This window comes from Dromaius novaehollandiae, chromosome 3, assembly GCF_036370855.1.
Source record: "Dromaius novaehollandiae isolate bDroNov1 chromosome 3, bDroNov1.hap1, whole genome shotgun sequence".
NCBI classification, from domain to species: domain Eukaryota; kingdom Metazoa; phylum Chordata; class Aves; order Casuariiformes; family Dromaiidae; genus Dromaius; species Dromaius novaehollandiae.
In genome coordinates, this window is record NC_088100.1 from 92,527,934 (window position 1) to 92,541,590 (window position 13,657).

General features: G+C 38.4%; 1 protein-coding gene across 5 annotated transcripts in view; it reads left to right on the forward strand.

The window, feature by feature from the left end:
* LTBP1 (latent transforming growth factor beta binding protein 1) overlaps window positions 1–13,657 on the forward strand; it is a 209,614-nt gene that overhangs the window by 172,133 nt on the left and 23,824 nt on the right. For all 5 annotated transcript variants that reach the window (XM_064509469.1, XM_064509470.1, XM_064509472.1 and 2 more), the window contains 4 exons: window positions 3,058–3,183; window positions 5,497–5,640; window positions 11,776–11,958; window positions 13,252–13,338. In XM_064509469.1, the coding sequence (XP_064365539.1) occupies window positions 3,058–3,183; window positions 5,497–5,640; window positions 11,776–11,958; window positions 13,252–13,338 (540 nt within the window). The remainder of the gene's footprint in view (window positions 1–3,057; window positions 3,184–5,496; window positions 5,641–11,775; window positions 11,959–13,251; window positions 13,339–13,657) is intronic.

Below are 13,657 nucleotides of genomic sequence, written 5' to 3' on the forward strand. Positions count from 1 at the left end.
TAAAAACAAAGCTATCTTCTGTGGATATATTATATACTTAATTAGGACACTTGCTACAATGATGGGTTTTGTTTCTGCAGCTTTTCAGTCAGTGACCTTAGTTTACCTTTGGAGAACCAGCTGCATGATCCATTCCCCTGTTTTCTTTAACATTTAGCTATTAAGTAAGAAAAGTATTGTAATTCATGTAATTCTAAATCCCCAGTTGAAGTTTCTTCTGTCTAGGCTTTTAACAGGATAACTGTCCTGTGGCTTAGGAACTTCTGTTATTAAACTATAATTGGCCACTGGAAATGCAAACACTGCATTATTGTCTGTTTTATTAAATTCCTAGTTGTCAGTCCTCCACTGTTTACTCAATTTGAATTCCATTTCTTAACTTAACCATTTTTTCTGAATAAGAAATACAGTGTTAGCATTTTTTGACCAGATATGTGGAACTCCAAATAATCATAGGAGGCTAAAATTTAAAATAACAATGCAGGTCTAATGCTCAGTAGCAAGAAGAGAAGATCAGAAAAGCACAACCATAAATGCTGATGCAGAAGCTATGTCTTGCGCTTGCTTTATTTTTCCCGATAACTCCATATGCATCTTTTTATAACTTTATTATTATGATGGCTGGAAGAAGAAAGGGCATCAAATGTAATACTTCACTTTTCACCTTTGACAGTGTCTTTAACTCGGATAAAATAGCTGAATTAGCAGAAACAGCTGAGTTAATTCTACTAGGGAGGCTTTACAGTAGATTTCAGAAAGTTCGGTATACAGAAACCAGTCGAATTTTCATATTCACTTCCTTCAAAATAAATGTATTAACTATTGCATTCTTTGCCAAATACAAATAATCCTTCTTAAGATTAATTCCTTCAATATTCTTCCTTCATCTGTTTAATAAATCAGGATATAACGAGCATTAAAAACCTTTATTGGCAAAACCAGCAAAGCAAATAAAATATTATTCTGCCTGTTCTGTCCACCAGTACAATTTTTTTAAAGATCATCAAATCCAGTCCTAGATGTCTCCTAGATGTCAGTGTGTGTGATACGTGCGGTTCTTGCAAGAGCTTGGTATTTTAGCTGAAGGTTGTGAACCAGTGGATCAGCTCAGTAAGAGGTGAATTTTCCATCACTCAGCATCCTTAAAATGAAAGCAGATGCCTTTCTGAAAAAGATGCTGTAATTCTGCAGTTTACCAAGCTGATAGAGAAATGACCAGAGACAATTTTGTAACCTGTGCAAGAGATGGGGTACATGATGTGGATGCAGCCTCTTCTGGCCTTAGAAAATTTGTATGTGGTCTTAAAACCTGCTCCAACCCCAACCACAGCAAATAGTAAAGGCTGGTTTCCGAGGACCCCTTTCGAGCCTCTGTGCTAGGCAGGCATGAGGCAGATGGCAGTGTGGTGTGGATAGATATGGTACTTGGGAGCGAGAGGACAGCACAACAGGTACGCCGCTGGAGAATCTGTGGTTGGTAACAGCATGCTGCTAAAATTCGGGTAGCTTGAGTAGCAATGACCATGTGTTTCAAAGACCAAGAATTCACTTTCAGTTAAGCTTCAGACATGATCTAAAAGTAAAAAATTACCTCTAAAAGAAAACAATTACCTCGGTAATCTCTGTCAGGAGAGGAATGAGCTGGGTCTTTGCTGGCTTCACTGGGCCATTGTTTGACTTGACTGTTATTAGCTGGAGGAGTAGACAGGACAGCATCTGAGCCCTACTCTTTCCTTTCAAAAAGACAGTGAAGAGCAGTGCTGCTCACCTGTGCAAAGAATTCCTCTGTCTGGGCCAAAGCAGGACTCAACCCCACCAGCCCTTCAGTGCTATGAGTGTGTAAGGCCTTCACTGGAGTCAGAATGATGGCAGGCTCCAGCCACATGAAGGTGGTCATGCATGAGAGGTTGTGCCTTTCTAACTAGTTGCATTTGGAAGCATGTAAAATACAGGTACCCCTGAGGCAGAACCAGAAGGTAATTCAGAGAGGACAGCAGCTCTGCTTAACAGTCACAGTGGTTTCTAGGAAAGAAGTGTAGAAATAACATCACTGCTTCGAACTGCAGAGGAATTTAGAAGGCAGAAGGTACTAATCCTAGTATCTTGGCTAGATCCCAGTTTGGGTTAATGTTCTTACTTCTGAAAAACACACTATGACATCTTTAATGATCACAGATGGTCAGGGCCTTGGTTATAGGTCTTGTTTCAACAGAAGACAAATACATTCACAGCACTTGTAATACACTCACAGAAATAAACCATGTTTTGCCACAAGCAGCTCAGCTTTATTACAGGCTGATGGGCAGCTGAGTCAAAGAACAGACCTACTTGCCCAGTGACGCTTCCTTCTAAGGCCAGCAAACCACAAATGAAAATTACAAATGACGGGCCAGTACAGAAAGCATGTAGGCATTGCAGTTACTTTGCCTACCTGCATAAGATTATTCATTTGTATGAATTCATAGGATTAAGGCCAAAAGGCTCAATCTGCAGGTATTTACTGCTTACACATGCACTGTGAAATTCTATTCTGTGTCGAGAGCCAGAATGAGATCCGTGCAGCACTTCTAAGTCCCACATAAAATCTTTGGCCCACATTCAGCACTTCTGCGCAATGGATGTAAACATACTCTTCAGATTTTCTTGTAGGCCTTGGTGGGGGGGGTTAGTTTCACTCATGTTGTTGACTATATAGTGCTACACTGGCAGAACCTGTAGGAAAGTCTGAGAGATGGTCACATTTAAATTATGTCTCATTCTATGGTATGTAGCATCATGTCATGATTGGGCAGTCTGATGAAATAATGGGAAGGATTTGACCAGAATGATTGTCCAACATATTTCCTGTAAAGTTAACACTGAAACAATTTCCTTTGTTGTATGTGTGCTTTCTTTAAATTTTTGTATCTTGTCCTTTGTGTTTTCCTTTCTGTCTGTAGACACGCATCACTGCATCTGTTTGCGAAAGTGGCACATCTCTGTGTTGTTTTTCTTCACTCTTCATTAATGTCTGCCTTTGTCACATTGCCTGTGTGATGTTAAAATTCTTCTTTGCAGATGTTGATGAATGCGCGAACGGCACGCTGTGTGGCAGCCATGGGTTCTGTGAAAATATGGACGGCTCCTACCGCTGCCTCTGTTACCAGGGGTATCAGGACCCCCAGGATGGGCACGGGTGCACAGGTGAGTTTCTAGACGGTTGTAGTCACTACTGCAGGATTCTAGTGGGGAAAAAGCAGCTTATAAGCACAGTGCATTTCTTCACAAGAACACCTTTGTTTTCCATCATTTTTTGTTAAACTTGTACCACTCACTAGTAAAATAAGGTCGAGCTATGCTTTACTCGCTGAACTTTATGCCAGGTGGAAATGTACTGTGTAGCCACTTAATGAGAACCTGTTATTAGGGTTGAATGGAAACGAAGAGCAAATAAGCTGAGCCACTCATTTTATCTCTCTAAAAAAACCCAAGAAAACCCACCATTTCTGCACGTCAGGACCATTCACAATTATAAATCATAGTGGATTGAATTTAATACTTCAGCCTATTTAAAGGCAACATCTGTTTAGTCTCTTAGCTGAATAACCAGAACTCTGTACTACCTCCTACAGGAAATAAAGTCTGGCATGTGGTACAGCCAGACTGAATTAGACAGCACACCTCCCTAGGCATATTGTGTTTGAACAGACTTTAACATTGGCTTCAATATCCAGGAAAGACACCTATCACCGTGAAAAGATGTGAGATTTTTGTAAATGTGTAAATACTGCACGTTTCTCTTGTGAGTATTAGGTTTCCAGATCTGTTGTTAATAGTGATGGTCGGACCTGAGAACCATCTGAGGCAGCACAGGTTTCTAATATAAAACTAATACCAGATCAAGGAAAGGTATTCATTAAGCAATTTATTCAAGCTAGGGTCAGGATGAAACACGTTTACCAGGAACACAGAGCTAAATGGAATACAGAGCAGAGTGAAGGAGTTAGAAATCATACAGAAGAGTGTGTGTGTGTTTTCTAATATATTAAGTAGTTTTATTACAAAATTCTTTAGGCCATTTGGGACTTAGTTTGCAACATACTGATGTATATTTTTGCATATAGTAACTTCTCACAGGTGAAAACAAATTAAGCAAAGAAAGAAAAAAGGAAAGTACAAATTGGTGGAAGCTGAATTCAATTTTGAGTCGCTAGTGAAATGATTTTGCATCATAAAATAATGTCAGCTTTTTTTATGATCTTGAGAACATGATGGACAAATTCTAAAGCCCTCTTACAAGTTATGATGCCTGTCATTTACCAAAACGTTTTAAGAAAAAGATCTTTATAGTTAAGCAAGTTCCCCAAAGCAGATTTCATCCTTCTCAATATGAATTCAATAAAAAGATTAAAATGATCTAGATACATTTTAAAAGTGCCAAGCAAAGTAATAAATTAAAGTATATATTTTTATCATGTATGTATAACTCATCATTTGATCATATGACTACATTTTTGTTCTTACTGGATAAGAGGGGAAAGGGGTAAAAACATTTCCTCACAATGTACACTTTAGACTATATTCAATTATATGTATTTCTGAATTATGATTTACAAATTATAATTTTCAGATTCTGTAGTTTGTAGACAGACTAAGTAGATAGTCAACAGTAAACTATAGCAACTGAAGAGCGAATCAGGTCAATCCTGAGAATATTTAATAAGCCTTGTTTAAGCAACAGACAACTCTCCTGTCAGTCTAAAGCATTTCAGGGTAGACTAGTGAGGAGGCACATGAAAGCGAACTTCAAAATATGTGGAATTCTTTCTGGTACTTGACCAGTCACGGTTGTGAGGAGCATCTAAATGGGAGAGGAAACCGGCACTGTTCTGCAGGGGCTTTGCCGGGTGATCTGGGAATAACCTTTGTGGGTTGCAGAACAACCTGTGAGGCCTTGCCTATGAGAGGCACGCAGTAGAACAGACCTGGGATAATTCAGGGGATGTTTATGAGAAAAATGGGATTTTGAGGAGAAAAAAGGAATTCTCTTTTCATCGTCCAGGCTGAATTCTGCTGAAACCTACCCATTTCACTCCTTGATTTCAATGAGCCTCTGATAATAAGGAGAACAAGTTGGTTACAAGAGCTGTTTAAGAAAACAAATGAAATGAGTCTGCATCTTAAATCCCCAGAAAAGAGGTTAAGGAAAAGCAAGTTTTTAAAAACAAACCAAAAAAAATGAAAAAACTGCAAGTTGGTGTTCTGGTGTACCAGCAGCACCTAATCAGCACCAATATTTTATAAACTACTGTGGCTTTCAGGGGCCTTTATTTCAAAGGAACTAAATACTTGTTTATGAATCCACTTAGGTATTAGTGAGGTTTTAATACTTCCCCAGAGATCACATCTGTATCCTGGCAGACAATATTGGCACAGATACAGCAGATAAAAGAACAAACTGTCAGTAATGGTTCTGAATTGATTTATGGCTTGGGCTTGTTTTTTTCTTTTCCCCAGATGTGAACGAATGTGAAATGCTGAGTGGAGTATGTGGCGAAGCCCTCTGTGAAAATGTCGATGGTTCTTTCCTGTGCCTGTGTTCTGATGAAAACCAGGAGTACGATCCGATGACTGGACAATGTCGCTTCCGTACCTCTCCAGGTAAAATGCCTCGGGGTGTTTTTGCATGCTTGGGATGATTTCCATTTAATGTGTAACCAGTGCAAAGGTAAAGTTGGTTTAAGTGTTCATGTTGGTTTAACTACAACAGAAAATTTAAAAAGCTTTGTCTTATTGAAAATTTGTGTCAGAAGAGGAGTTTCTAGAATCGAATATGTTATCAGTGAATCATCAGCAGTGAAAATACAGCAGAAATACCTTCTAAGTTTTGTACCTCAGCAGCCTTGGCAGTTATGATGAACAGTTACAGCAGTTAAGATTAAACAGTTTCTGTTTGCTGCACTGTAACAATGAAATGTGCCATGGAATCAAACCCATGGCATGAGTGATTCTTTTTTTGTTATTCAAATTTTTACAAAAGTCTACCAGTGGGCTTGGACAATGCTCAAAGGAGTGTATAATTAAAAACAAAATTTTTATAGAGTGGTCTGCTCATGGCATTATCTAATACTAATGTAAATTCTCAGAAAAAGCAGTTGGGAAAACCAAAACACAAAACATTAAATTGTTGTCAGTCTCTCTGAGCACTCCCCTTGCCTGTTTTCCTCTATCTTGTCCTTTTTTTCCCTAATAGTCCATCTTTATGAGTTTTTGTTATTAAGTGCTTTGGATGTTGAAAATACTACTGGAAATACCCTCTTTAAAAATTAGTTTAGAACTCTTTTAGCTAAAGTTGCCTCCAAATGTTTTACACTGATCCAGTTTGGAGAAAGGAACAGAAACCCAAAGTAAGGAGCAACAGAGCACAGGAAATGAAGGCATTGATGTGCATGATGTTTTTTTCCCCTCCAGAATGCAAATCTTGGTTTATTTTGATCTTACACCACAGGCAGATCTAGCTTCTGAATAGCTTTAGAATAACTGGCTCTATTGCCAGCATGCAGGCTCTATAGCTTCAGAGGCTATGGCTATTTTCTCCTATCACTCATCTCTCACAGACGTGCTAACACGGCTGAAATCTCTATGACCCAAGTGCAACAAGTATTTGGATCATTGGATATAGTACTTAGCAGCACTCAAGATGTTGCCTGGGAAACATCATAACAGCTGATCGACAAACTGAAACTTTTGCAAAATTTCATGAAAAAGTTTCAGGCCTACGGGAGTTTATCTTGTAGATGAAGGAATGAAAAAAATAAGTATGATGGCTGAGGCAGAAGAGCATTGCCCATTGGTACTGTCTCTGCTCCTGTTTGGAAGGGAGTGTACAGCAGTGTTTTCCTCCCTGTTTGTAACTGGGCACAAGCCCCACGTGGTTGCTGCAGGAGAAGCAGTAACAGCTAGGTTGGTTTGCCCTGTGATGAATACGTCAACCTTCCACCTAGACCAGCTGCAGCATAAGTTATGAGCATCACGCTGTTTCCTTGCAAAGAGTGATGGGATAGCCCCGCATCCTCTGGCTTTGATAGGCCACATACTCAAGTCAGGCATGGTATTTTGAGAGCTCTTATGGTGCATGTGGACCTCATCTGTCAGCATTAGCTCGCATCATGCCAGTTCTGAGAGAGGAAAAATCTTACCTGTGTTTTCTTGTTGCAGATAGCAGTAGTTCAGTGTCGTTTAGCTGACCTTTGCTCATTTCTCATTTTGTGTTTTTGTGCTGTTTGTACATAAAGAAATGTCACTCCAACTCATACCTACCAAGGGGAAATAGGATGTCATTTCTAAAAATGGGTGAAGACTGTCCAAACATAACTTTAATTTGGGAACTTTTTAACATGTGGTTAAAGGCTGTTACCTCTGTGGAATGCTCTGTGTTCACGCTTTCCTTTACTTACCACTGGGGATCTAGAGACTTCCTTCTGTTTAGATTTCACTTGATGGAAACTCATCTGTTGTTAGCTGTGTCTCGAAAGAATCCTCTCAGTGTACGTATCAGCAGTTATAGCACCCAGTGTCACATGTCTTACTCTCTTCCTCTCTACCCTGCCATTCATAAAAATGTAGCAAACAGGTCAGAAGGAAGGAAACATAAAGGAGGAAAGAACTTTCTTTTGCATCAGAGGAAACTGCTAGGCTGCTAGACCCGTTGTGACTGAGAGAGAAAAAAATGCCAATTTCGCTTTTTCTTCTGATTTGTCCTTTTAACAAGATACATTAAGCCATTTATTATGAATTTCTAGGAAGTACTGAGCTCAATGCAGTTTGATTTATTAATCCTTATTAACATCTTTTTTAATTATTAATATGCCTAAGAAAAATGTATGTTCTAGTATGCAACTAAATTTACTAATACATATGATCATATGCATTGAATCCAGAAGCTAAAAAGGATAGTATGTATGTATTTGAGAATTGTAATAGGTACAATTTAAAGTGAGAACGACAAGCAAAAAGGGTATGTGTAAGCATCTGCATAGCAGCAGGAATCTGGCTTACATACGCAAAGGTCAGTAACATCAGAAGTTTGAGTTACAACTTAGACAATAAAAAGATTTCCAGCGAGAGACCTCCACTAGGGTACCAGGGCCCACTTTAGACTGCAATTCTGTTGCTTTCTCCTGGTCACGTAAAATGTGATGTGTCACTTATGGCAAGAGGATTAACAGTATTTACTAGGATTTATAAAGAAAAATCACAGTTTCGTTGTCCAAACATAGTACGAGTCCTCCTAGATTAATTTTTATTAAAAAAAAAATCCAGAAACGTAACCAACCCCTACCACCACCACCGAAGAAAATGATGCTACCAAAGAATCGCTGATAAGTCTGGTACAAAAGCTTCTTCAAGGCTAGAAATTTGGTGCCTGAGTACAAATTCTGTATTTCCTAACTTCAAGGGTTTCCTAAATGTTAAGGCTTTAAGGGAAACAGTTCAAATTTGTATTAATTTTTTTATGGCAATATGTGGGCATTTTTATAAGCTAGTTGATGATCTGAATTTCAGTCATCTCTGAACATGCTCGCACATGTCAGTTTTAAACGTGCATCATGTGCACTAATTCTTGAATTGTATATATGGTCTGTCACCAGCATCTCGGCAGTTTTAGCAGTCGTGAACTTGCAGCGATGCTTTTCCCTTCAGCAGCCCCAGCGGAGGGCAAGCAGCAACTGTGCAGGGTCGCAGCATTTAAGATTCCCTGAGCTCCACAAGTTTGGGGTTTTACAGAGCACAGTTGTTACAGGCTACTATTTAGCCACGTATTTACGTTTATGCTGAATTCTAAGCATATGCTAATATCTTCATTACTCACTGAATCCTGTAGTACTAATGCACGTTTGCGGTCAAGCACATGCTGAATTATCTGGCTGGATCAATTACATGAATGTATATAAATCTATTTTTAACATATGCCTTCATAGCTTAACTTAGCAGCAACTATACAGAATCTTTTATCTGGGCTGTTAATATTTAACAGTCATAACAACAACCTGATAAAAATATCTTGCTAAGAGTGCCTTAGGTAGAGAGATATTTTACATTTTCTAACAACAACAACGACAACAAAAACCTTAAACAAACAATGATTCAAATTAGTAAGTATCTTATTTCCTACCATATTTTGTCAAAATACGTATTGAAACCACTTTCAAAAACAGCCTGTTTACTAAATGGTTAATAATATATGAGAGAGAAATTATAAGCTTGTAGACACAGACTGGCCTTGGTTAAAAAAAAAAAAAAGAAATTAAAGAGTTGTGTCTCATTTGCTTTCCAAACATTCATGACGCCTGCTTGACTAACCCTCAATCACAGCTGTGTAAACAACAGACTTTTAAGCTGCTGAACAGATAATGGGAGGAGAAACCAGCACATCAAATGTACGATGAGAATGAAGAGTCACATGGTGAGATTGTCTCTGCGTCCTCCTGGGGCAGCTTCTGGTGCTCTTTCCTTGGTAAACCGTGTGAAAACTGCCATGCTTCTTCTCCGATTTAAGCTTTGGGCTTTGAATCACTTCGATGGCAAATGGCCAAGGAAAATGTGTAATTTGGTGGCTGAAGCACTGCTCTCGCACCTTGGAATAACAGATTTAGTTCAGCTGAGTTTCTGTGACACCTGATAGTCTTAACTTCGTTCCTATTGGAGAGCAGCTGATACCACAAACCCACCGTACTTTATGAAATTCAGCACATCGTGGAAAATAGTAATCGATGAGGGGAGACCACAGACTAAACTAACAGAAGATGAAATAGCACTCAGCTGGGTGTTTCCCTTAATGTGCAACCTAGTTCTGTTGGCAAAACAGCAAAGGAAAGTTTGCCTTGTAGGTGGCAACGTTGTACTAAATTTGAATACTAAATTTGAATACAGGTGTCTGCCAGCCCCTCAAACTCCAAAAGTAGAAACAGTTGCTTTTCTGAGGAAAATAGAAATAACTCCAAAAATTGTCTGTTTGGAATTAAAAGCCAAAAGAACTATTAGACACGTTCGTACTATTAAAGTGCAATAATATGCAACACATACTGACATTTAAACCTGTTTTTCTCAAAACAGCTCAAATGTTTACACGCGCAGGAAGGTTGCTATGCTCCACCTGCTCAGGAGAGCATGGGTGGCAGCCAGGGACAACATGCGTGAGGTGATGAGGGCTGGAGTTCATTTTATTCCTCCAGAACCTGTTGGACAGCCACCATCTTTGAGCTCCCACCTCAGAGCCATCGTTTTAATAGACCAAGGTGGATGGGAGCAGAAAACTCCATCCTATAGCGAGCATAACGAGGCTGAGCCTGACTTCAAAGGGACAACCAGAAAGCAGGACAGATGAGGTAGTCAGCTGAACTTGATCTCCCGGGTACAGAAATACTTGCAAGTAGGACAGCCTTAAGCATTTTCTTTTGAACAAAATGTGAATGAATGAAAAGAGCAGCAAGGAAAACAAACATAGCTTAAATACCACAACTGTTTGGGTCTTCATAATCTTCTAGTATGTTGAAATGTGCTTTCGTCAGACATAAAATAGATTTCAGTTTCCCCTGGGAGATCTGTGTTACTTTTAGAAATGTCTCATGCTTGCAGCATTGTGCAACAGCCTGAGTGTAAATGAATGAAATGTCAAACAATGGAAAATCGGCCAACAAGGAATAATTTTTAGTAGGTTTTTATGAATTTATTTCTTTCTAATCACTTGTTAAGTGCTAAGCATAAATAATTTCCCAAAAAGAAAAGGAGATGAACTGGTCACCTCAAGAGTTACCGATCTTAAGGTCCTGAATAAAGCTTTGCTTTTGATCAAGAAATGTGAGCATCTGTAATTTTAGAACTCTGTTGCCTTATGGAGGGCTTAAGAAAAGCTCTTCGTATTGATCACGTGAGTAACAGTTCTGTGTGAGAGTCCTCACTTCTAAGCTCTTGAGGAGAGTTTCTCTGGAAGTGCAAGGTTAGATACAGAAGCTTTTATAAAAGCTAGAATGCATTTCTTTTCAAACTCACTCCTTGGTGTGTTTTACGAGTGACTATTGCTTAATAGGTTTTTATGGGATCTATGGAGACAGTATTTTACATTCAGTCTCACATTTATCGTGAGAGGGCCCACTCAAGTGCAAAAGGCAGAAAATAATATTCTTTGGCTGGATGCCCCTAAAGCCTATTTTCAAGTAAGGTGCAGAATCAGTTAACTTGACATCTGCATTATATTTCTCTCCTTATCATGGAGTCACTGAGTTCTTTTGCAAAAATCATAAAGGAGTTTGTTTTCAACAGCGTGGAACATTCTTCTTTCCCAGGGGAATTAAGAGGGGCTGAAAATGTTCATTTGTTTGAAAATCAGGCCTTTTCAGTCTGTCTTGGTTTCTGTATCTGTAAAATGAGGTTGTAATGTTCATTCACCTCTGTGAAGGGCTTCAAGATTCATACATGAAAAGCACTGTGTCAGTAGTTGAGCATGGTCAAGGCAGTTTGTGCGCTGCTTAAAAATGAAAAATGTACAAATATAAACAACCCCTGGGCACCCAAGCAGGAGAACAGGTTTGAAGAAGTCAAAGGAAGGTTATAAACTTCCATCACTCCTCCTAAGACCAAAAAAACCCCCAAAAATTGTATTTAACCATTATCTTCACTTCTAATGGTGCTGTTCACTGTGGTGAAATGCAGGGGTACTGTGGCTCTTCTGGTTCTCTTATAAAGCTGATTGATTTCACATGTCATCTTATTTAGTTGTTTTCTTTTCACCTTTAGACTTACCAATAGAGGCTGATCAACTTGAAGATGGAAAGAAGGAGTGCTACTACAATCTGAATGATGCTAATTTTTGTGACAATGTGCTTACATCCAATGTAACCAAACAAGAATGCTGCTGTACTTTGGGTGCTGGCTGGGGTGATAACTGTGAAATCTTCCCATGCCCTGTCTTTGGAACTGGTAAGAGGAGGCCTTCTATCCATTTATGTTTTTGAAGCATTGTGTTTATGCTAACATTAGTGTGCTTTGCCTTCAGAGAAGGCTGATTCATTAAAGGCCATATTCTGTCATATTTAGTCATAACTTACCGATGTGAAGCTTCCACAGAGGAAAAGTCAATAGGAATAATTCATTCCTGCTGTAAAAAAAAAAAAAAAGAAAAAGGGTGCACCAGGGATAAAAATGACCAGTTAATGGATAGCGTTATCTCCAATTGATTTTAAAAAAAGATGGTTTCTTACAGAAGCTATTTCCAAATGCTCTGGTAACCTTTTAGATTTTTCCCACAAGCCAGAAAACAAGGTAAGTATTACAGTATTTTTGAGGCTACAGCTATCCTTTGTAATATTGTTTCTATAACACTATGAATTACTCATATATATTATGACATCAGTTTTACATTTTGCTACTTACTGAACAATGCAGTTAATCATGTTGTCTGCAGACCATTGTTTAACCTCTAAATATTAAATTAGAAAAACATAAACCATATGATATTTGTCACAAATATTGAAAACAGTACTTGAAGCATAAACAGCAATGGCTAAAATTCAGAATCCAGCTGGAAAAAATCACATATGAGAGAACATGTGTAAACTTTTTGAGATTAAATGCTAAAGATTACTTTCCACACAAATGTATCATCTTGTTTAGTTCCTGTTTGAACTACACTTCAGAATCAGTAAAATCATAATGAAATGCTTTAGGAAAGGAGTCTCTCTGCTTGGATGGGTTTCTTTGATTCTGTTTCGTCTCCAAGACACTTTACATAATTTCTCTCTGTAATCCACACCATTTTCTCCTATTGCAGTCAATTAGTGTTTTCCTGTATAAAGAAAGACTGAATAATGTGTACAGGGTTTTGTACCTCAGTTGAGTATGTCTAGATTGCAGCTTGCAGAACAGCTCAGAGAGGCCCAAGCTAGATTTAATTAAGATAATTTGGCTACTGGTATTGTTATAACTGCAGTGCACCATTAAACTTGGTAAGGACTAGACTGTCCTGCCAAGAAGCAAGAGAAATTAGTTTGCATGGAGCTCTGGGATGTTGTGGGTTTTTCAAAGCTAGCTCTGCAATCTGAGGGCAGGGGAAAGTAGAATTGTATGTAGCTTTAGCTAAAGGTCTGCATGATTGCTTGATAGATGTGAATAGGGCAAAAGGTTGCCTCAGATTTTTCAAAGTACACTGAAACACATATTATGTGAATAACTTCTTCTTAGCAACATAATTTTTGTTTTTTCTCTCATTCCTAGCTGAATTTACCGATTTGTGTCCTGAAGGGAAAGGTTTCATCCTCTCTGGAGAATCATCTTACGGACTTCTCACTCAGAATTACAAAGGTCAGTACTGACTTGTATTAAGTTTAATTATTTCAGAAGTTCTCGTAGATGATTGGCTAGAAATGTGAGACAGCAGTGTAAACACATTCATTCATTAGGTGACAAAACAGCATTGTGACATGAAACCTTACTGAAAATCATCATGTTTGATTGCTAGAATCTCAATTATACCATATCTATAATATTCCATTTTAATTTGGATCAAATGCTATATATTCTTAGAGTGTTGAAACCACAAACCTCACATACATCTACATATGAAATACAAAGCATCTTAAATTTGTAGATTTGTTTTGGAAGTTGGAGAGAGGGAAAATGT